The sequence below is a fragment of the Castor canadensis genome, chromosome X (genome assembly GCF_047511655.1).
Source record: "Castor canadensis chromosome X, mCasCan1.hap1v2, whole genome shotgun sequence".
NCBI lineage: Eukaryota > Metazoa > Chordata > Mammalia > Rodentia > Castoridae > Castor > Castor canadensis.
The window spans coordinates 109,650,157-109,674,722 of NC_133405.1; the positions used below are offsets into that span (position 1 = coordinate 109,650,157).

General features: G+C 34.2%; 1 protein-coding gene across 1 annotated transcript in view; it reads right to left on the reverse strand.

Annotated features, from left to right (window-relative positions):
• Positions 1-24,326, reverse strand: part of Cfap47 (cilia and flagella associated protein 47) — a 393,644-nt gene extending 369,318 nt beyond the window's left edge. Inside the window, exons 1-10 of the mRNA XM_074062282.1 lie at positions 24,067-24,326; positions 22,127-22,278; positions 20,114-20,229; positions 16,249-16,387; positions 13,210-13,438; positions 8,853-9,013; positions 7,030-7,157; positions 4,533-4,768; positions 2,944-3,133; positions 1,995-2,208 (exon numbers count right to left, since the gene is read on the reverse strand). Coding sequence (XP_073918383.1) covers positions 1,995-2,208; positions 2,944-3,133; positions 4,533-4,768; positions 7,030-7,157; positions 8,853-9,013; positions 13,210-13,438; positions 16,249-16,387; positions 20,114-20,229; positions 22,127-22,278; positions 24,067-24,261 — 1,760 coding nt within the window. The 5' untranslated portion in view covers positions 24,262-24,326. The remainder of the gene's footprint in view (positions 1-1,994; positions 2,209-2,943; positions 3,134-4,532; positions 4,769-7,029; positions 7,158-8,852; positions 9,014-13,209; positions 13,439-16,248; positions 16,388-20,113; positions 20,230-22,126; positions 22,279-24,066) is intronic.
• Between the last annotated feature and the right edge of the window lie 240 nt (positions 24,327-24,566).

The window sequence follows — 24,566 nt, forward strand, 5'->3', positions numbered from 1 at the left end:
AAAAAATATTCAATATACAGGGAACAAAAATTTACTATGTAAATAAAACACATCTCTCATTTATTTATTCAAGCTAATTTACTGAATGTTAAATTCCTGATGATGTTCTACATATAGGACATACTGTTATAAACAAAAATTACCACTTATTGTCCTGTCAAACATGGAAAAAGTAGATGCATTAAAAATAAAATAGCAATTGCAATTACCAACAAGCAAATACACTACAATAAAATTTAATTCATTATTTAAATTACTAATTGGTAGCCAGACTAAAGTTTTCTATTAATGTGAAAAAGTTTATCGAGAAAAATAAATATGGCTGTAGAATAAGTAGGAACTGCTGAGCTTAATTTTTTTAAGTCTTGCAATTTTAGATGCTCTAAGTTATACAGTTAGAAAGAAAGTAGTAATATTAAATTAATATATTCTATGTCCATATAGACATATTTATGTAAGCTTAAGAAAGAGTTTAAAGACTATCTAAATGTTTGTAGAAGACACTACAGCAGAGTATAGGAGGGGATCAATGAGCCAGAAGGAAACATACACTTTCCTTTTTATAATATGTAATTATTTATAGTAGAGTCTGAGTTATTTTTACTTTTCTGTTGTTTTATCGTACTTGTCAAATAAAAAAAGAGGCAAATGTGGACAGGATTTGTAAAATAAAAATAGTAAGACAGTCTATAGAACACCCTAGAATTTCCCAGTGTAGATAATAAAAACGTGGCCTAAAATCAAATGGCAATTCAAGAACATTGTTGCAAAATTAAGGGAGCTTAACAACCACTCCTAAGGGAAAGAGACAAGTAGAAAAAGCTCTGGGTCATTATTAACTTTAGATAGTTTACTAATAGCATGCAGGTAGGCAAAAAAACCATATTTTAATCTCAAATGCATAAAATATATTTCTGGGCTCAGGGCCCATAAAAACAGGTCAAGATACATTGTTCACTTCTAACTAAGCATTGGTAAGATAGTGATTTCTTTGAGGTTTGGATAAATTTAAATTGAGGCTTAAACACCTGTTATTGTCCTAACTAGGGAAATTTTAGTTCAGTGTGGATGTTTTTGAAAATACATCATTGAGATGATAAAACCAAGATGATGGTAATAACAATAATTTGTTTTCCACAATTTAAAAATTTTTTATTGAAGTAAATTCAAGTGCTCAAACATACCGAATAAACATCACTATACAGAAGACTTCTTACATTTCCAAAGGTGATTATTTTTTTAATTTTTTATTCATTTATTCACATGTGCATACATTGTTTGGGCCATTTCTCCCCCCGCCGCCTTCCAGGCAGAACCTGTTCTGCCCTTATCTCTAATTTTGTCGAAGAGAAGACATAAGCATAATAAGAAAGACAAAGTGCTTTTGCTAGTTGAGATAAGGATAGCTATACAGAGAAAATCCTAGCATTGCTTCCATGCACAAGTGTATTACAACCCAAATTGATTAATCTCTATCTGACCTCTTCACTACTTCCCAGTCACCTTCCCATATTGACGTCTGTCATTTTAAGGTTACTGTATTAGCTCTTCTGTAGTGGGGACATCAAACACTTTCATATTTTGGGTTTCCTACCTATCCCCATTCCTCCCGTATGTGCTCTTCCCTTAGCATGTGACCCAAGTCCAACAACACTGCTACATTTACCCTAGATCTAAAGTCCGCATATGAGTGGTGATTATTTTTTATCATTTTTCTACACATGTCAACAGTATTTTTAAAAATTATTTTGTATGCCATTCACTTCCTGGAAAGTACACAGTACTGGTGATGAGAGATTAGATGAAGCAAATTTCAGTGGCATTCAACAACCAATACACTTCCATGTTGAGAGAGAGACAGGAAAAGAGAGAGTGAGATCTCATTATTACTATTACTACCATCATCAGTTTTTTACATCAGGATCTTGTCAGACCTCTGCATATCATGTTGGACATTATGTCTTTTAAATTTTCAGCTTTTAATACTGTGTTACCTGAAATTTTTATGATGTTCCCCAGACCTGATACTTGCAGATCTGTCATTGGGAAAGGCTATCAGGGCATCCTTCATTGACTTTTCATTTAAGCGGTGATTGTGAAGGCACGTCGTGGCTGACTGAAGCACTGCAACAGGTGCACGGTCCTTGTTTTTTTCCAAGTCTTTAACTACAAACTGTCCCGTGGGATTACTGACCAAAGGGGTTATACCTTTTGTAAAATTGAATATTAGGTTTATATATGGTACTTTGAATTTCAACTTTCAAAAAATAGATGTAAATTAATTAATATATTAGATAATTGGTATTGAATGCTAAATTCCCAAACACATTCAGAAAATAATAATAATGCATGATCCTACACAAAACAATTAAGCAAAATGATACCTAAACAAATTATAAAATGCATGTATAAAAACAAATGTGCTAACTTGAAGGATTTAGATTATTCACACAAAACTGAAATTTTTATAGGCTAAAAGCAGTTGTATATCATCAGTTTAACATGGTTCAATGCATAAAATATTATAGAAGATTGAATGAAACAGCAGCAACAAGAAAATCTGGGGTTAGTCAAAACTACTTTATATTATAGACACAAGAAAAAAATGCACAAAGAATAAAACACAACAACCATTAAAATACCTGAGAAGCTGTACAGGTGACTAAACCAAAAGTATGTTCCTCAGTACAGCAATACATATATGGTAGAAATGCAAATCTTTAGGCTTCAATACAGATCTACTTAATAACCAATGCTGGGATGCAGGCCAGTGATATGTACTTAAACAGGCCTTCTAGATGACTTTGATGTATGTGAAAAGGTAAAAACCACTGGATTAGACCCTATTTGATATATACAGTAAGCAATAAATATATCAAAATAATTCTACATTAATAACAACTACTACATTGAAACCAAATAAGATTCATACAAATACCATACCAGGATTAATTTTCATCACAACTTTCTTAGTGAAAGCTTTGCAGGTGCTGTTAAAATCTAAATGTATGCGATAAAAAGGTTTCATCGACGAAGACTGTAAATCTTCATCTGCCACTGGGCCAATAATCTCTATTACTTGCTGCACTCTAAAGACCCCGATTTGATGTGGAATAAATGAGCATACGACATTCTAAAATTAAAAAAAAGAATGGTGATATGAAAGTACTTTAGGACTATCCAGCTTTGACAAACTTTAAGATACTCATACTGGAATTTAAGAAAAATTAAGAATATAGTATTACATTTTGGGAATGGCAGATTAAGGCCCTCCAAAAATGTACTTCTCCACAAAAGGAAAGAAGACACTAACAGAAACTTGTCAAAATCCACTTTTTTCAGGTATTTGGAAATTACCTAAAGGCTAACAAAACCCAAGGGGTATTTTTTTAAGTTGCTGAATCTCTAAAAGAATAGACAGCTCTCTGCCATTTTTACTTGCTATAATCCCATCCTCCGAACACCAGTTGTGTGGCCTCCTAGAAAAATCTACAGCATCTTAACTATGGAGTTTTGAAAAACATTAGCTGAGAAGCAATGAAGGGGTAGAACAGGTTTGAAGAACTCAAAAAGTCTCATTTCCAGAGAATTTTACCTATTTGTTTTCTTTGATAGCTGGCTAAAAAAGCCTATTATTAGGACATGTCTTTATTTAATGTGATTCAGAGTTAACTCTGTATGAACAACCCTCTCCCCAAGTTAAAAAGACTAGAAAAGTATCTCTAGTTTCAAACTTCAAAATTCTACTCAACCTTCAAGGTCTTGCTTATGTTATTTATTGTCCTATGAAGACCTCTCTACCTGGCTGGAAGTAAATAAATACACTCTGTTCTCTAACTTTCTATGTCACTATGTTATAACTCTTTGAACATAATCTATATTCTTCTTAAATTATACCTATTTGTGTATATCTTAGAAGGATGACTATGTTTTGTACTTCCCTAGAATGTGAGAGGCTTTTTCTGGCACATGATAAGTACTTTAACAAATAATTATGGATTCTGTACGACTACACATATAAAAGTATTCATAACTAATGCTAGGCCAAATAAGAAACAAGATGTGCTTTATAAACACTGGTAGAACAAATGTGGGTATTTTTGTGGGGGTCATATGGGGTTTGAACTCAGGGTCTTATGCTTGCTAGGCAGGAGCTCTACCTCTTGAGCCACACCCTAAGCCTTTTTTTTCTTTTCTTGCTTCAAGTTATTTCTCAGATAGGGTCTAGTATTTTTGCTATAGAATGACTTCAGCCCATGATCCTCCTACCTACGGTCTCCTGCATAGTTGAGATCACAAGCTCACAACACCATACCCAGCTTTTTCATTGAGATGGGGTTTCCTTAACTTTTTGCTCAGGCTGGCCTTGAACTATGATCCTCCTGGTCTCTGACTCTTGAGTAGATGGGATTATAGGTGAGAGCCACCATGCCTGGTGCACAAATGTGGTTTTTTACCCTCAGAGTAGTGTTTTAGTAGACATTAAAATATTTGAAGCAAAGTGGAAAGAAAGCAAAGAAAAATTATCTTACCTGTGTACATCCTTCATCAATCTTACCCTTTCCAGGATCAATTTTAAAATGTGCAGTTTTTTGAAAACGGTACATCACAGGAAGGCATTTTGATTGATTTTGTATAATACATGAAATATCTGAATGTTCACCCATGAAACAAGGTGGAAAATTAAGGACTTTTCCTGGATCAAAGTGTAATACGACAGGAAGTCCTGAGCCTGTCAGTGCTAATTCCACTTTTTGAAGCCGATCACCTGAAAAAGTAATAACAGCCATTGAACATAAAATGTGGGGGCAAGGGCAGGATCCTGAATACATTTGTTTAGTCACATAGTATTATTTGAAAGACTTGATTGATGAGAAGTAGGCAGCTCATTCAAATCTCTTCATGCAACAAAATTGTGTGTCTTCTTTGTGCCAGGTACTCTTCTTGGCCTTGAGGATACAACAGTTAATAAAGGAGAACTTGCTCTCATGGACTTTGTATTCTAGTTAGGTAATATTGACAAGAAACCATTAAACTTATAGCATTTCTTGGAGAATAGATGTTGTTAGCAAAGGTAAAGTAAGGTGAAGTAGATAGAATGCAAGGTCTTGGGGATGTTGTTCTAGGTGGAAATGTCCCAAATGGCTTCTTTTGCAGGGCGACATTTGGGCAAAGATATTAAGGGCATCTGGAAGAAAATCATGTGAACATCTAAGAAAAGTATATTCTAGGCAGAGACAACAGCAAGTACAAATGGTCTAACATAGGAACTTGCTTATCATATTCAAAAAACTCTAAGGAATCAAATATGTTCAGGGGAAGAATAGTGAGAAATGGCCAGATTTCAGATATATTCTTGAGGGTAGAGTAAATGAGATTTGCTGATAGGTTTGTTATAGATTAGATATATTTAGGTATATCTAATCTATATCAGGTGATATATCTTTATCACCTGTTTAGATATATCTAATCTAAACAGGTGATAAAGGATGACACTAAGGTTTTTAACCTGAGCAACTGAAATGATGGAATTGCTGTTTCCTGAAACAGTAAAGATTGAAGGAGAGGGAAACCAGGAATTCCACTTTGGACATGTTAAGTGTGAGGTGCCTGTATACCAGTAGAAATATCGAGGAGGCCATTTCATGTGTTTACAAATTTAGAGTGAAGATGAAGGAGTAAGGATTGGAGACATAAGGAAAACATAAAAGACAGTTAACATTCATTTAGATTGTGAGAAACTAAATACATAACAGAATGCAGTAGGAATATTAATTATCTTAACCATAGAGAGCTAGTATTTATAGGTATAAAGGATGTTTTTGTGTTTTTCTCCAGCACAGCTTCCCATGTGCAGATCTAGAGTAGACAGAAGGGTAAATTTAATAGGATTAGAGTTCTTTCCACTTAGTTACTATGGGAGATAAGCCAAGGGATTTAAGGGTACATGGGAAAGACTGATTAAAGTAATGGCCAGTGGTATATAAACTGGACAAGAATATAAAAATTTTTGAGATACTAGAAATATGGTAGAAACTTTGGATTGTAGATTCTTAGTGGGGAGAAAGAACAGTTTTACAGAGAGCAATGCAACTAGAACCCCCTCAAAAAAGAAAGTATTTATTCACTGATGCTCTAAATAGCCAAATCTAGACTCCAAATTACCTATAAAGCAAACCTAACATCTCTAACTATTAGAAGCTAGATTGATTTGGAAGCTTCATATATAAATCATATTATGTGATTATCAAACATAGCTCAGTGTTACAGACCATGACATAATAAGTAACAAGAATAAATTTCTGCCCTAGAACACAGTTTAATCTTTCTCAGTATCACTTGTACTGACTTGCAAATCTTTTAGATTCTTGATTTTCCTAAATGCCTAGTATGACCTATACTTCCTTGGCATGGTTCATTTTTCTGAACTTGATCCCTAAGTTTCCTATTTCTTTATCTTTAAGATGTCTTGCTAAAGTGACTTCAATTCCTGGTCTATTTTTTCCCTTACTAGAACCAATCCAATATCATCTAAGAATGTAAACAGTCTAATTTATCTTGACATGTAACCTACAAAACATGTGTCCTTATTAGTCTCATACAACAGGGTGCTACACCCTACTTACTAAATCTCTATGTCTGGTTCTATGTCGGTTACTGTATGTAAAAGAAGTGAAGATCTGGCAATGATAGAATGGGTCATTTGTTCACATTTTAAGTCCTAAGAACAAACGTAGGTATACATAAGAACAAAACCATTTTTTCAAATTCTTCAAGCTCTAGATCATATTTGCCTAATGTCATTTTAAAATTATAAAGTCATCTAAATTCTAACTTTTTTATGCAAATGATTCCAAAGTTGACTTCAATCATAACATATCACGGATGACATACTAAGGTCACTTAAATAAGTATGGACTTTTGTTCAATCTAACTTTTATTATATTACCTCTACAAATATTGATGGTTAAATTTTTAAATAATTTTAACTGCTATGCATCTCATGGTTTTGCTAAATTTTACACTTACTTTTGATGGTTTTATAGTCATCATCTCTCAAAAATCCATCTTTACTTCCTACTGAGTCAAATCTCACAAAAAGAGCATAGTCTTGCCTGTGTGAAGGCTCAACATCCTTTTTGCCATCATCAATTAGTCTGCAAAAATCATAATCCATAATTTTTAAAGTAAAGGTGATATACTTTATCACCTCTAAAAAGAAAATATTAACATAATCTTTAAATCTATATAAGTAAATGAAAGCTAATGAATAAAAATATAACTGATAATACATTTTGCAAAATTACTGAACTTGCAGATTTGACAAAAAAGTAGGGCATAAAGCTCAGAAAAATTAGTTCATGCTAATCTTTCAAAGTCAAAAGTAACTTAAATATATTAAGTCCTCAAGACCTAGCTCACATGCCACTTTGTTTGTAAAGGATTTTCTTTCCAGACAGAATTCATTGTTACCTAAAGACTTTGATCAATTTTCTATAACAGTCCATCTTCCCTCTAGGAATAATCGAAAACCTCTGTTACATATTTGTCTCTTCTAGCCATGGCTAACTGTAGATTGTCAACCAACTGCCAACTAGCTGTTGCTAGTGGATAACAAGTAATAGGAGAACAAGATTTACTATGTATTATATCTTATTAGAGAAAATGAAAGAAAGGATGGAAAAGTGAAGCAAGATCAAAGACAGAGATGGGTTACATCATAAGTCTGCTCCTTGGCTTTCTTCATTTGTCTTACCTAAAGGTGAGCTCTTCCAGCAGTGGATACTCAAATACACAATAAGATGGCTTGTAATATTAAATACAACTGTAGATATTGTGTTCAAAGCACAAAGAACTAAGACTTCAAATCATACTCAAACCTGGGTCCATGCTAGATGCTAGACACTCAAATGAAGTTTAAAATGCTGCTATGGGAAGTATTTAGAATTTAAAAGACCATGAAGCAGAAACTTATAGATTCACAAAAGAAATTTCTTCTATGAAGGTATAATCAATAAGACGATTTTAGATTATACAAGTAAAATAATTCCTTGATTTATTAGCCTCCATAAATTAAAACACAGCTCAGCTTTCAATATTCAATTGATGTCACCAAGTGATCCTGCTGCCACAAAAAGAAGTACATTGAGCTTTAACCTTCTCACAAACAAGGGTCATTACAATTGGATCAGTTATTGACACACACTGCAATTTAAAGTAGCATTTCTAAAAATATTTTCAAACTAAATAACAAAACTAAGTACATGGTTCTATGAAAAACATATAGTATATATTTGGAGTGATTTGTAATTTAATGTGAGATATTTAGTATGAGAGAAAAAAATATTGAGAATATTAGCCATGCTAGAAATATTTAGAATCATAACAAGACAAATCAAATTTATGCCTTCTGGCAAGTTTTACTGTGGCAGTATTAAAATCAATTTGCTTAAATTGTGGTTATAGGGAGGCCAGCCATGATGGCAACATGCCTATAATTCCAGCTACTTGGGAGGCAGAGTTGGAGGATTGCAAATTTTGAGCCCAGCCAGGGCAAAGTTAGCAACCCCCTATCTGAAAAACAAAATAGAAACAAACAAAAGGTCTGGGGGTATACATAGCATGCTCAAGGCCCTGAGTTCAATCACCAGTACCCCCCCACCCAAACACACACATATTGTGTGTGTTTAAAGGGCTGTGAATGTGCCTCAGTGGAAGAACATTTACCTAGCATGTACAAGGCCCTGGGTTCCATCCCCAGCACCACAAAAAAAATCAATAAAAAAAATAAAGTATGATTAACATAATTTCCATCAATACTTAACATTACAATGTAAGTAATATTTGCTTACTTTGGGCTGAAACAAAATGTAATCACAATCTTTTCATAAGGTTGTAAAGTCCCTTCATTAGGAACACAAGAAACAAAATTGGTAATATCTATGTTCTTTATTTTGTTTAAGTAAGTAAGATTATTTAAAGCAATATCTGTTCTTTGTTGAATATTTGCACCCTGTAATACAAAATCAGAAAGAAAATCATATTAAGGCAAAACATAAAGACATTTTAAGATGAGATTAAATAATCACTAAAATTTCAGAATCTGTAGAATAAAGTAACACATACCTAAATTTGACTAATGTACATGATGAAATTTAAAGAAGTAGTGAAAATCTGATGAGGACAAAATTTTGCAGTTACTGACTGATAAGAAGCACTTATCTGGTTTACTTCAGATAGATATCACTATAAATGTGAGCTTAATTTACTGAATTCTTTGAGATTACTCTTGGATACACATGAAATCACATCTATCTGCTAATTTTAAAACATTTAGATTAAACATCTTGCCAGTACTAATAGATACAAAACACTCTGTTTAAAATTATAATAGGTGTCCCTTAGAGATGTGGCATCAGGGTGAAACGTGACACCTAGAAGCGAGTTTGAGTGCTGGGTATAGGAAGTAACAAAACACCTCTAGATCAAATGCAAAGAACTAGCAAGATCAAAGATGGAAACTAGGGTACAGAAGCAGACAGCATAAGCTCCGTGAATCAAAAAACCTTGCTGAGATACTGGAGCCACACTTGGTGGAAATAAAGTGCCAAGGAGAATCAAAACTTCAACATCCTGAACCCCAAGCCTGTGGAAGGCTTCTCCATACCACGTTACACTGAGTAAACAGGAGGGCTGCTGCCACTGCCAGCTGCCGACTCCAAACTAGCTTGGGAGACATTCGGTAGACCAAATAGCAGGACAGCTGGTGGACCACAGAGCTGATCTCCAGAACCTGAAGACAACATACAAACTTAAACTGCCGTGCCTCACTGAGGGACAAGCTGACCAAGCAGCTGCTGCTGAAAGACAGAAGAAAAAAAACACTACCCAACCACCTGGCAAGACTACAACACGGATTCTGCTTAAATACTAATAATAGGACTGGATGCTGCAGGAGTAAAACCAGAATTTAAACTAAGACTGAAATTTTACTGTTCCTGAACCTGGAGGGTATTGGTCTGTTTGTTTTCTTTCCTGATTGTTTGTTCATCTCTCCCTGTTGATTTCTTTAGGTTTTTTTAAATTAGTTTTGTTCTTGTGAATTAGTTAATACTAAATTACACCCAGATCAGAGACAGAAATAGCACACACACACACTTAGCTAAAAACCCAATACAGCCACAAAACAAAATTAAACCAAGAAAGAAAACAGGTGACTGAAACCACTAACTAGCCTATGAAAAACATAGTTGCACAATACTAAGTGGAGCAATGGGAAGAAGAAAAAGGGATGGAAATCATTCTCCCTTCAAAAATAATTTAATACAGGATTCAGAGGGAAATGAAGAAAATAGATACCCAGATCCAGACTCCAACAAAACAAAGATAAACAATGCCAAGGAACCCAATGATGCCCACAAGAACAACCTCAAAGAAGAAATCCTGCAAATAATCACTGAGAAGTTCATGGAGATGTTACCAGACATGGTTAATCAAAACATACAAGAGGCACTCAAGAAATTTCAAGACATCAAAAATAAAGAATATGAGAAGACATAGAAACAAATAAATGAACTCACAGGAGCCCAAAATAAACACCAAAGTAGAAACAGAGAACATTATAAATACAGAGATAAATGAATTAAAGGCAAAAATAGACAATATTAAAGAGGAAGTGACCCATGATATGGAAAACCTCAGAAAAAAAGAATGAAACAGAAACACAAAACACAATGGAAGGCCACTGCAGCAGACTAGAACAAGCAGAAGACAGAATCTCAGAACTTGCAGATAAAATGGAAATTAAAGGAAAAACTGAAGAGCTATTATTAGTCAAACAACTCAAGACCTATGAAAAGAATATGCAGGAATTCACCAACTATATCAAAAGACCAAACCTGAGAATCATGGGCATTGAAGAAGGAGAAGAGGTGCAAGCAAAAGGGATTTGTAATATATTAAAAAAAACAACAGAACATTTCCCAAATCTAGAGAAAATTATGCCCATTTAGGTACAGGAAGCCTCCAGGACAACAAACAGACTTGACCAAAATAGAACTATCCCATGACATATTATCATGAAAACAACAAGCACAGAGAATAGAGAAAGAATACTGAAGACTGTAAGAGAGAAAAAACAAATAACATACAAAGGTAAACCCATCAAAATCACAGCAGATTTCTCAATGGAAACCTTAAAAGCAAGAAGGGCATGGAGTGAGGTATTCTGGGGACTGAATGAAAATAACTTCAACCTTAGGATACTCTACCCAGCAAAATTATCATTCAAAATAGATGGAGCAATGAAACTCTTCCACAATAAGCAGAAACTAAAACAATATGTGACCACAAAGCCACCACTACAAAAGATTCTTCAAGGAATTCTGCCCACAGAAAATGACAGCAAAGAAAACCATGAGAGGACAGACAGTACCAAACCACAGGAGGAGAAAAGACAAGGATTCAGAGAGTAACATTGATTCAGCTGCACACAATCAAACCCTTAAATAACAAAACAACTGAACGACAGGAATCACCACATACCTATCAATATTAACACTGAATGTTAATGGACTTAACTCCCCCATCAAAAGATACCATTTGGCAAACTGGATTAAAAAGGAAGATTCAACAATCTGTTGTTTACAGGAGACCCATCTCATTGACAGAAACAAGCACTGGCTTATGGTGAAAGGCTGGAAGATTTACCAGCACAATGGCCCCTGAAAACAGGCAGGAGTAGCAATACTTATCTCGGACAAACTTACATTGATCAAATGAGATAAAGAAGGACACTCTATAATAATAAAAGGAGAAATACACCAAAAGGAAATAACAATTATCAATCTATATGCACCCAACATCAGTGTACCCAATTTCATCAAACATACTCTGAAGGACCTAAAAGCACATATAGACTCAAACACAGTGGTAGTGGGAGACTCTAATACCCTCCCATCACTGATAAGTCATCCAATCAAAAAATTAATGAAGAAATTCTAGAACTAAATCACACCATAGATCAAATGGGCCTAGCTGATACAGAATATTTCATTCAACTTCCACACAATATACATTCTTCTCAGCAGCCCATGGAACTTTATCCAAAATTGATCATATCTTAGGGCACAAAGCAAGCCTCAGCAAATATAAGAGAATAGAAATAATCCCATGCATTCTATCTGATCACAATGCATTAAAACTAGAACTCAATAACAACAACAAAATAAAAACAGTAGAAAATATGCAAAGAATTGGAAGCTTAACAACACACTTCTTAATGATCAGTGGGTCGTACCCTTCTGGTCAGAATGCAAGCTAGTACAACCACTATGGAAAACAAATGGAGGGTTCTTCAAAAACTAAACATAGATCTGCCATATGATCCAGCAATCCCACTCCTAGGCATGTACCCAAAGGAATGCGACTCAGGTTACTCCAGAGGTACCTGCACACCCATGCTTGCTGCAGCACTATTCACAATAGCCAAGTTATGGAAACAGCCAAGATGCCCCACTATTGACAAATGGATTAAGAAAATGTGGTGTTTATACACAATGGAATTTTACTCAGCCATGAAGAAGAATGAAATCTTATCATTTGCAAGTAAATGGATGGAACTGGAGAACATCATCTTGAGTGAGGTTAGCCAGGCTCAGAAGTCCAAAAACCATATATTGTCCCTCATATGCAGACTTTAGATCTATGGCAAAGTCAGTAATGTTGTTGGACTTGGGTCACATACTAAGGGGAGAGCACATACGGGAGGAATGGGGATAGGTAGGAAACCCAAAACTTGAAAGTGTTTGATGTCCCCTCTGTAGAGGAGCTAATACAGTTACCTTAAAACAACAGAGGTCAATAAGGGAAGGTGATTGGGAAGTAGTGAAGAGGTCAGGTAGAGATGAGTCAATTTGGGTTGTAATACATTTGTGCATGGAAGCAATTCTAGGAATCTCTCTGTATAGCTATCCTTATCTCAACTAGCAAAAACACTTTGTCTTTCTTATTATTGCTCATGTCTACTCTTCAACAAAATTGGTTAAAAGGGCAGAACAGGTCTGCCTGGAAGCAAGGGGGTGGGGGAATGGGGTGGGGCACAGGGGGGAGAAATGGCCCATACAATGTATGTGTGTATGAATAAATGAATAAAGAAAAATAAAAAACAAAAAATTCTATCTGCTATACCACAGTGTACCATTTACTTACCAATTCTTCTCCAACAGAATCATCTTGCATTATTGCCACCCAATTTATGGATTGTGGGCTGTTATTATGTAGAAGGGCATGTTCAATTTTTGATGTTCCAAAAAACACAAAACCAAAGCGTATGCATTCCAGCTTTTTGTCACTACTCAAGTTAAACAATTCAATAATCTGTTCAACCACGTGAACTTTGATATTCAATAGTATGTCAGAATGACCTTGCAACCGTACTCTAAAAAATAATAAAATATACATATACATACTTAATTATAATTATACATACTCTATTTTCCTTCTAAAATTTTTGATAAAATCACGTTAAGTTAAAATTCAACAGCCTAAGAGCAGTTTCTTTCACACACATGCTAGAGGTTACTGGGTCCTTTGGTCTTTCTGAATCTACACAGTGGAATGGCACATGTGCAACCATTGTCTAATTGTTTCAACAAAGGGTAAGGAAGAATACTAAAGGGGGTTAGACTGATTAAAGTACAATATAGTTATAGATAAACTATCAAGGCAAAACCCCACTGAACAAACAATCTATTTACAGGTAAAATATCAAAGCAAAACCCCACTGTCCTTTTAACAATAAAAAACAGGAATGTAAAATAGGTCATGATAAAAGGGAGGGTACTAGTGAAAGGAAGAGGATAAATGAAGGTGAATAAGGTCGGTGTATTTTCTATACATGTATGCATATGGAACATTGAAACCAGTGGAAGTTATTTTAAGAAGGTGGGAGGGCAAAAAGAGAGAATACTTGAGGGGATCAACCAAACCAGGGTACACTGTATGTATATATGGAAAAACCACAATGAAACCACCTGTAAAACTAATATGTACTAATTAAACATGCTAAAACATGAAAAACTCAAAATTTGATCCCAGAAAGAACTCAATTATAAATACATAGTACCAATTATCTCAAAAATATTAAAGTTATATGATTACCTCTAGCTCTAAAACTCTGAGATTCTTTTCTAACTCATCCTATCCCAAACTCCAATAGCCAATCACATCCATCTCCAATACCTCAGCTCCCTATAATATGAAATATCTCAGCAAAACCCTACTTCTTTGCTAGAATGAATATTTCTCATAAAATTTCACTTCCTGGACTAATTTCAATTCTCTTTTAGAACTGCTTGCCTATATTTTCACTCTGTGGCATGAATTCAGTCTTAGATCTATTCAGACCCATCAGATACCACAAACAACTGGCTACTATTCAAATGTTATCTAAGCACCTATTAATACATTGTATCCTATAACTCTGGACATTATTCATACTACCTCTTTACATGTCTATCATCCTTTAGCTTTCTTGACAGCATACTTTTCCAGTGTTCCTTCTAACTCACTTATGCCCTACATTTTTATTATAAGACTTGGATCTGTTTTAAATTCTACATACAGTGGTTTTTCCCTACTACATTTTTATACTTTGACATCCTTTATGTAATTATTCTCAACACTTTCTTGTTTCATCTGCCACTTGTACACTGATGATTCTCTACCCATATCTATATTAATCTTCTTTCTGGGGCTCAAAATGATAAAACTAATTAATAGGCCTTAACCAACTCTACCAGGATTCTGAAAAGCAAATAAACCCTATCATATCAAAGCTGAACTTAAGATCTGCTTTTACAAACCTACTCCTCCTTCCTTTCTACAACAAGTCATCAAATCTGGTCAAATCTACCACCACAACATGTCTCCCATCTGCACACTTCTCTTGTTCTTCTTATATTGTACCTTAGCTCAGGTATTTATTATTTCCCTCTTGCTTTACTTTTATAATTTCTAGTCAGGCTGAGCACTCTATATTTGTACTCCCTGATCTGTTTTGCACACTGCTATTACCATGACTTTTCTAAAATGCAAACTAATCAGACACAAAAGTCTCAGTCCTGAGATTTCACAGCCTTTCAATAAAACCTAAACTCCTATCAGGACTCACAACTGTTTCTCACACATTTATGAGTGTAGCCTTTAGTAAGAAGTATATTTTTACATTGCAATGTAGTAATAGACACACATACCCACAAGAATACTGAAAAAACATTTTACCAAAAAAGCATTTACATTAGTATGTGAACCAGTTTTCTGGTCTCATCTGGTATCACTGTCTACCTCTATTCCTTTAATTCTACATTGCTTCAGATCTTTCAACATGCAATACTTTCATGCTAGGATTTCAAGTCTGATACTTTTTCTGATTGAAATAACTCCCTTAATTCACTTCCTTCACTAACACTCACTTCCTCTACACACACAGATGTACCCATGCACACAACCATGTCACTGCTGTTTGCTGGCTAATTCTTCCTTACTAGTAAATGTTTGGCTGAACTACCACCTTGTTAGTTGTGCCCTTCCTTGATCCACACTTTCACTTCTAAAGAATTCAAACTAGGAGTTTCTATTATGTGTACCCAAATGCCACTCTCTAGTTCTTTCCATTTCTCAGATCATAGTGCTTGGCAAATAGTAGCAACTAAATGAATGAATGCTGAATGAAAGGGAAAAAAGCTATTGCAAAGCAAAAGCATATTTGAAGGGTAAAAGAGGAAAGTTTTAAGATTCATATTAGAATTAAGAACCATAGTGATAGAGAATTAGTAAGTAATGGAGGGGAGGGAGTTAATTTGATAAAAGTATGATATACACAGACCAAAGTATCAAGGCAAAACTCCCTTGGACTAGCAATATACACTTAATTTTAAAAAATGAAAGGTAGGAGGGAAAATAAATCTTTTGCCAGAGTGGGTATCAGTGGGAAAGGGGTAGGCACAAGGAAAGGGGGAATGAGGATGTATATATGATTGATGTGTTTTGTATCCATATATGAAAATAGAATAATGAAACCTGTTGAAATTGTTCTAAGAGTGGGAGGAGGTAAGAGGGAGAATGATGAAGAGGATAAATCCAACTAAGATATATTGTAAGCACATATGTAAATATCACAATGTATCCCCCTGTACAACTATTATATGCTAATAAAATCATTTAAAAAGAACCATAGTATATACTTACTTAGCCACTTCATTTACAGTTCTTGGCTGGTCTGCACAAAAATCTACTTTGATAGTCGTGGATGACTTAGACTTCACAACACCACTAGCCGGAGAGATGACAATGGGCAAGTGGCCTTGGTATTCAGTGTGAAACGTGCCTAAGCAAAATAAAAGTGTTAATATTTTCATCTGGCCCCTTACAATGATTCACTGATATTCCTGGTTGGGGACAGACACACATTGCAGAGAAGATGGTCTACTATTGAACAAGAATATTAGTCTTAATTATAACTACAGAGAAAGTGAAATGTCATTTTTCAAGGAAAGTAACCCAAATAAATCTAAAGGGAAATGAGTTCTGACATAGTTACACAAACCCAGAAATGATGTCCAAGGTTCATACTTGCAGAGTTTAGAAAATGCCTGGGAGAGTCGGTACCAGTGGGTGAGGGAAGAAGGTGGGGGAAGGGAATGGGAGAGTGAATATAGTATAAATACTGTGTACACATGTATGTAAATGGAAAAATGAGACTTGTTGAAATTGTTTCAGAAATGGAAGGATGGGGGAATTCAAGCATGATATATTGTAAAAACATTTGGAAATGCCACAATGTACTCCCACCCAGTACAACAATAAAAAAAATCTAAAAAAAGAAATGTTGTATATTATAACACTTCAGAAGAAAAAGTATATTCAAATAATGAAGGATGCACAGGCAAAGGAAAAAATTGTTGCAATTCAAACTATGCTAAAGTAATACATTTTTTCAATCTTAAAAGATAAAAGTGGAGAGCCAATAGGGATATTATAATGCCATAAAAATCAGGGAACATGGACTTTATCAAATCACAATGTACTAATATTAGAGATGTCTTAACAAATGAACTGTGTCTTTTCAGAAAGAAAAGGTAAGTGTTACTTTGCACAGTCAGGAGTACATATAGGCACCATTTTTATAAAGAATAGAAAACAAATATATTCAACAAAATTTGGCTAAATCTCTGGATGGCTACTCCACAATGCGCTACCAAAATAAACCATAAAGAAGGTGTTGTATAGATAAAATGTGGAGTCCACAAAACCAAAGATAATAACTCCAATGTTACTATCTGAAAGAAACAAAGCTATAAGAATCATAAATCTGTTGTTGACTTTTTTCTTTTATTTTAAATAAAATCATATTATTGTCCTGGGGGTACACTGTGACATTTACAAAATATCACTAAATATATCTAAATTGAATTCACCATCTCCATCATTCTCCTTTATCCTCCCTCCCCCCATTCTTAGAATAGTTTTAACAGGCCTCATTTTTCCATTTTCATACATGAATATATAATATTTCCATCATATTCAGCCTCCTATACCTTTTCCTTATATCCTGCACCTTCCCACTGGTACCAACCCCAAGACAGGACCTGTTTTATCTTCCCATCCTCCATTTTTAAAAAAAGACATTTTTGTTTAAGATATCTATTCAGAGATATCTTCATTATGACATTTTCATGGATATATGTATTATAACCCAAATTGGTTTATCCCCTCCATTTTTCTGCTTTCTACCTTAGTCCTCTTCTTACAGTGATTTCAATAGGTTTAAGAATTCTATATTCATTCTTGTAAGAAAGCATATCAATCATATTCACCCTCTCTACTTCCTTCTTTTACACTCCACCTCCTGTTAGTTCCCTCCCCTTAGTGTAACCTATTTTTTATTCTCGTCCTTCATTGTTTAGGTGTCTATTCATTGGTGAGTTGGATTTTTGCCTTGGTATTATATCTGTGTATGTGTTGTACTTAAGTCAATGTAACCTTCCACTGTACTTCCTCACCTTTTCCCCTCTATCCTGTGTTGTTTAACAGTGTTCAGTGTGTTTCCTTGTGTCTTGTTCCTACACAGATGTGATGTACTTCATAATTATTCACTATCTTTCTTTCTTTACTCCTCCTCTTGGTATCCTATACTAGTCCCACTTTTGGATACATGCTCTGTATATGTTCATTGCAAAAAAGAAAGTAAAATAAATGTTGACTTTGAATATCTTCTTAAGTATAGGTACAAATCTGTATACATCTGAACTTTGAACTTAAAACTATAAAATACTTGTCACCTAAAATGGTTTTTAATTTTTATTAAAGTCATCTTTAATTGTGGTATCTATTTTCTGCATAAGTAACTTTCTTACTGAATATATGTTGTTATTACCACTAACATATATTGTACTTCTAGATAATAAAGACTTTAGGACACTTTACAGGCTCTCATTACTATGAATATAATACATACTTTCAATTTTGGTAATGGAAAAATAATGTCATTCAGTTTCAAGAATGGGGTCAAAGTCACCAGAAAAACATACTTCTCTTTGTAAGGTAATAGTAATGTAGTTTCACAGTACTCAACTATAATACATTCAGTCATAGTAGTACAAATAATACATACAAAATATTAATACAATACTGAACATCAATGTAGATTATTTTTCCTAAAATATATGGATACAGGTGTTCAGCTTAATTTTACCTCCTTTATTTCTTTAAATAAAATTATGTTAAATATTCAATTAAAATTAAATCCATGTTTCTTTTTTTTACTCAGAGAGCTTTGTATGTAATGGAACAGTATGTACAATTTGCAGAGATTGTAGAATAAAGGGGATATATCACTGTTATTAAAACTCTGAGGGATTATGACTGGATCATAGTTAAGAAACATTTGGAAAATAAAACAACACAAAGAAAATTGTCTCAATAACATATTACAGCTCTAAAATATAGCGATAGTTTATAGGACAATACAGACCATAATCAATTGCCACTGAGTCAAACTGAAAGTGAAATTAATACTCTAGAAATTTGCAGGCATTGGACATTCACTCATTTAAAACCAAAGCATTGAAAGTTAAGTAGCTAAGTGAGCAATATTCTATGAGAAACAGTTACCAATTTTCTTCCTACTCTAGGAAGAAATCAGTAGTGGGATAGATTGACTTTGCTTTCCAATGTGCAATCAGACTGCCCCTGAAAACAACTTCAGTTAGTGGGAAAGAAGTTTGGATTTAAGATTTGGTTTACATCCAATAAGCAGTCTCAGAGAAAGATACCCTTCTGTCTATAGCTAGTTCTCAGATTGGGAGAAATGGCAATCTTGCAATCTGAAATGCTGACCATCTAAAGACTGAAGGGACAAGTGATTTTCTGCCTTTCATATGCCATCAATGAAAAATAATCATGAACACACACACATGTACTTTCATGAAAATTTCTAGACTACAGTAAGAATTTTAGAATTAATCCAGTCTGCAGAAAACAGAAATGTTTTTCCAGCAAAATATTAGTAAATGCCTTCTAGGGACCATCATGTGAATTCAAGTTGAATATGATGAAGAAAGAAGGCAAATATTTATTGAGTGCCTATGATGACCCAGATACCATAATTTTAAATGTACATCTAATTAAACATCATATGTTTAATTAGTCCCAGTTTATAAGTAAGGAATCTGAAGTTCAATGTCCTTAAAGATACTTGCCCTACGTAACACAGCAATTAAGTCATTGTGCCCTACATCTGTCTCTGGTTGGTTCTAAAAACAATGTCACTTCTATGACACCATCCTGCCTCCTGTCCTCAGGGAGATCATCACTCATCTGAGACTCAGGCTGTGTTTGTAAGGCTCATAAGATGGCAGGTTCATTTTTCCTGAATTAATGGCATTATATTCCTTCACAGTCATATTTAAGGGCCTTTGTTTTTTTATCTATTTGAAATGATAGACATCTTTTTGATGAGTCAGAGAAAATATTAATTACCCAAGGTATGCCTTTAAAATAATAGCAACTCTTCTAAAAATGTAAATGAACTTACATGACAGTAAATACTTACCTGGAGCTTTGCCATGGTTAATGATATTAACCTCTTTACAATACACCTTACTGTTGGCAACTAATTTGCCAAAATCAACTACTGGCTGAATTTCCAATTGACAAGATGGGATCAATCTAAGGGAGGCGAAAAGAGGGGCACATAATTAAACAATGATAAATACTTTCATAGTTAAATTCATAGGGAGACATAAACACACTTTTAACTCCTTAAAAGACATTTCAGCAGGTTTACTGATTATATAGTTGTCATAATGGCAGTGATAAAAATAAGCATATCAAAACAAGATAATGAGACACATTTTAACATGGAAATAAAACTTTATGGATCTAAATGCATGGTACACCCTTTAAATATTCTCTCCTTGAGTGGCTACTCACTTATCTGAATATTTGTGTTTTTCAAAACATATTTGGAATTCCTTTTGTGAATCTCCACTTAAGTCTACAATACATTGTCTTGATCCTTCTTTAAAAAGATAGAACCAATTTTATTAAACTAGTTTCAAAGATAAAAATATGACAAAGTGAAAGAAAACAGTGATGTTATAACACATTACTTGGAATATAAAACGATCTAAATACGAAAGGATACAACTGATTTTCCATGCTGCATATTTGAAACATGTGCTCTGATACATCTTTCTGATAATTTATTACCGTCCTACATACACATTTTCTAATGATCCATTTCATTTATATTTGCATAGCAATTTACAGTTTACAAAGTATCCTTTAGTATATTATGCTATTTGTACTAACAAAATTAAGGAAAGTTTAGGGAAATATTATCAGTCATATATTACAAAAGGCAAAGAATCAAAAAATTTAAATGACTTATTTAAGCAATTATCTGGATATAGATTAGCCTATCTTAGAACTCATTTTGTTAGGCTTCAAGTTCATTTCTTTAACAGAGATAACAGCTAACAGTGGTAACAATAATACCAATAATCAATACAGTAAAAACAGATCTTTATTGAATTTTTAGTCTCTCTCTCTCTCTCACACACACACACACACACACACACACACACACACACACACTTTTCCATCATACTTAAAGAGGCATGTAGGGCAGGAGCATCCCCAACCTCAAACTCTCTCTTCATATCCAGAACAAATGAGAAAATCTGAGTACACTCATAGGTATTTCCAAGTGCAAGCTGCTCTAAAAATGGCCCTACTTAAAATTTATAATGTAATTCAAATATCTGTAATAAGTCAATAGCTTTCTTACATTGTGTCAACTATTTGATTCCTGTGCAGAATGGTATAGTGTGCTAAATCAAAACATCTCATCAACATGGAGACTCAAAATAATTGCAGATCTAAATTTAACTTGTATAAACAAAAAAACAAGAGAAATTATCCAAAGGCATATGTCAAATACTATGTGATAAGCAGAAAATATTTCAATATGAATTCTGAAGTTGGTGGATACAGACAAAATAATATAACATCTATAGAACTAAATATGTATATGAATAAAAACTCTAAAATACTTTAAAATTTAAACTTTACAATAAATTGAAATATACTTTTTGGTATAAAAAATAAAATTAAGCATCATTCATCTTGGTCAAGTGAAGTCTGTATCAAAGCTAATCTCAATATCAGTCACTTAGACCTGTTTTAGATTCATTCTATCCATTCACATTTTTCAACCAGACTCAAAAGGAGATGATTGTTTTTAAAAATCTAAACATCTACCTTAATTAAAATTTAGTGAATATGATAATACTTTAAAATTAAGTTAAATGTGAAGATGAGCCTGCAAAAATCCAATTGCCAATACTATTGCTCAAAATTTTCAAGATATTTTTAATAAAAATACTATAAAATGAGGCTTTCATTTGTTATAAACATCACATTTTCTAAAAATTTTGTTCTTTAAGTTCAGCTGTTAAGAAATGACAAATATAAATTAGAGAAAATACCAAATATTACTTTGACCCTTATTTTTATTTAAAGATTATTCAACATATCAACATGAAATACGAAGATTACATACCCAATTAGAGGAATTTCTATAATTTTATTTCCAATTAAAATAACTAGTTGGTCAAAAGTGTCTTCATCTTTATCAGGATGATATTCTATCATAGCTGTCATCTGAAGACCAGATGCAAGCTCCTTATCCAGATTGGTCAACATCAGTTTAAACTTCAGAGGGAAACAAACAAACAAAAAATACTCTTTAAATTTTATTTTTAATTGACAATAATCATATACTTCTGGGGTGTTACAGGGTATAATGTATACATTATGAAATGAGCAAATACGGTTAATTAACATATCCATCACTTCACACACTTATCATTTTTTGTGATAAGAACATTCATAACCCTCTCTTTTAACAATTTTTTGGGGGGTAGTATGGATTGAACTCAGGGCTTCACACTTGAGCCACACCTCCAGACCTCTTAAAGCAATTTTAAAATATACAATTGTAAACTTTTCATAAAAGAAAATTCACACTGATATTGACTTCTAAGTAGTAAGCAGACCTGTGGTCTGAATTGTCTTCCATAATAACTCTAGATACAAACTAAAATTAATTTACTCATATTTTCTTACTATACAGAAACCATCCATACCAGTGTTACCTGAATATCCATAAAAGTGTTTTCCCACATCCAAAATTGCTGCCAGCTTGAGTTTCAAAAAGAAAGTATTTTCAGGCAATCATTCAATTGTTCAATAAATATGTCCGAAATTATGAAATTATAAACCTTTTTCCTAATTTGACAGTATCTAGAGTAATCAAGTACTTTTAGACTTAAAGAGTAGTTAATAATCTTGAGGTGTAATTTGTGGGGGGTGGGCATATTTGAAATAGGGTCTCACTATGAGACCACATTGGCCTGGAACTTATGATTCTCCTGCTTCAGTCTGTGGAGTTCTGGGATTATAAGTGTAAACCACCAAGCCAGGCTCTTGAGATGTAATTTTTTATAAAAACATTTAAATACAAACATTATTAAAACCTGATTTCCATTATATGAAAGTCAGGAACAGGCAAAACTAATCTGTAGTGTTAGAAATCAAAGTAATTGGTGACCTCTATGGGATGATTACTCCAGGTACTTTAGGAATAGGACACTAGGGACTTTCTGGTGGGAATATAGTAAATGATTTGGAATACAGTAAATGTGCCGGCTACATTGGTATATACATAAATTAAACAATCTTTAGTTTTGATACTGTGCAAGTCTGTATTGGTAATTAGTACATAATCTTTTCTTTAAAAAGGAAGAAAATAGGAGATGAAAATGCTCTTTCATTGCCCTCCTAATCATAACTGTAGGCTTGTCTACGTGTGTAACAAAAAATACATTTATTCATTTCTCTATATGTGTAAATACAGAATCATTTCATGTGATTTCTCACTAGGAATATTTCCTAAAATTTTGCAGTTACATATCAAAACATCACATTTTGTATATTAATTCTCAACTAATGGCCATCCATTCAAACACATGATTTAAAGTAACAGTGAAATAGAGATGAAATTCTGTCAAAACATTAATTTTGACGATGGTGAGACCTGTATTAAAATGCCTTCAGTTTCTAAGTCCTACGAGAGTAGGGCTGTAGTACCCATTCAAAGAGTCACACTTACTGCCTGTTATATAATAGGTGTTTATCAAATGTTTAAAAGTTTCCACTAATTTTACTACTATTAATTCCTGGAGGAAACAGGCACTTGATGATTTAAAGCAGTTAATAGAGAATTTTGTTCTCATAATTTTTAAGGCAACTACAGAATCATAAAGCCAAGGTGCATAGACTTGGGGTTCTTAGAAGGAGATGGTCAGGGAAATCCTCCCTTCTTTCCAAACCCAGATCACACACACACACACACACACACACACACACACACACACGCCAATCTCCTCTGGAGCCCAATGTCTATTCCCTGGAGCCAAGGTCCGCCCTTTACTCTATCACCTGTGGCTTGTTTGGCTCCTGAAACCGGATCTTCTGGTTCCATCGGCCAAGATTGTGTACTGTAATGGGGAGGCGGTACGTTTTCCCAACCAGCGCGTCCTGGAACTTCAGCTCCGACGGGGTTACCCGCAGCTGAACTTCCCTCTTCAGAGTTTCTGTGTCTCGGGGGACAAGGGAGCCCCTTTCCGTGTCCATGGCTGCCCTCTTGGCAGCCCGCAAACAGTTGCGGACTAGGCCAATTTAGGACTAGGTTGGACGGCCATCACTAGGCGACCAGCGCTAGGTAATTAAAGGACGTCACGCCCATGCTTGAGCTCGCGCAGGCGCATGAGCACTGCCTCTGTTGGTGTGTTTCATTCGGTGCGAGACTGAATTTGGAGTAGAAACTGCTGTTACCTAGCAAAAGAACCTGGAATCATAGGTGTCACGAATGTAATGGAAACAGGCTATGCCAATCCAGAACCCAGTAGCGTCTCACTTAGCCATAGTCTGGCAGTGTT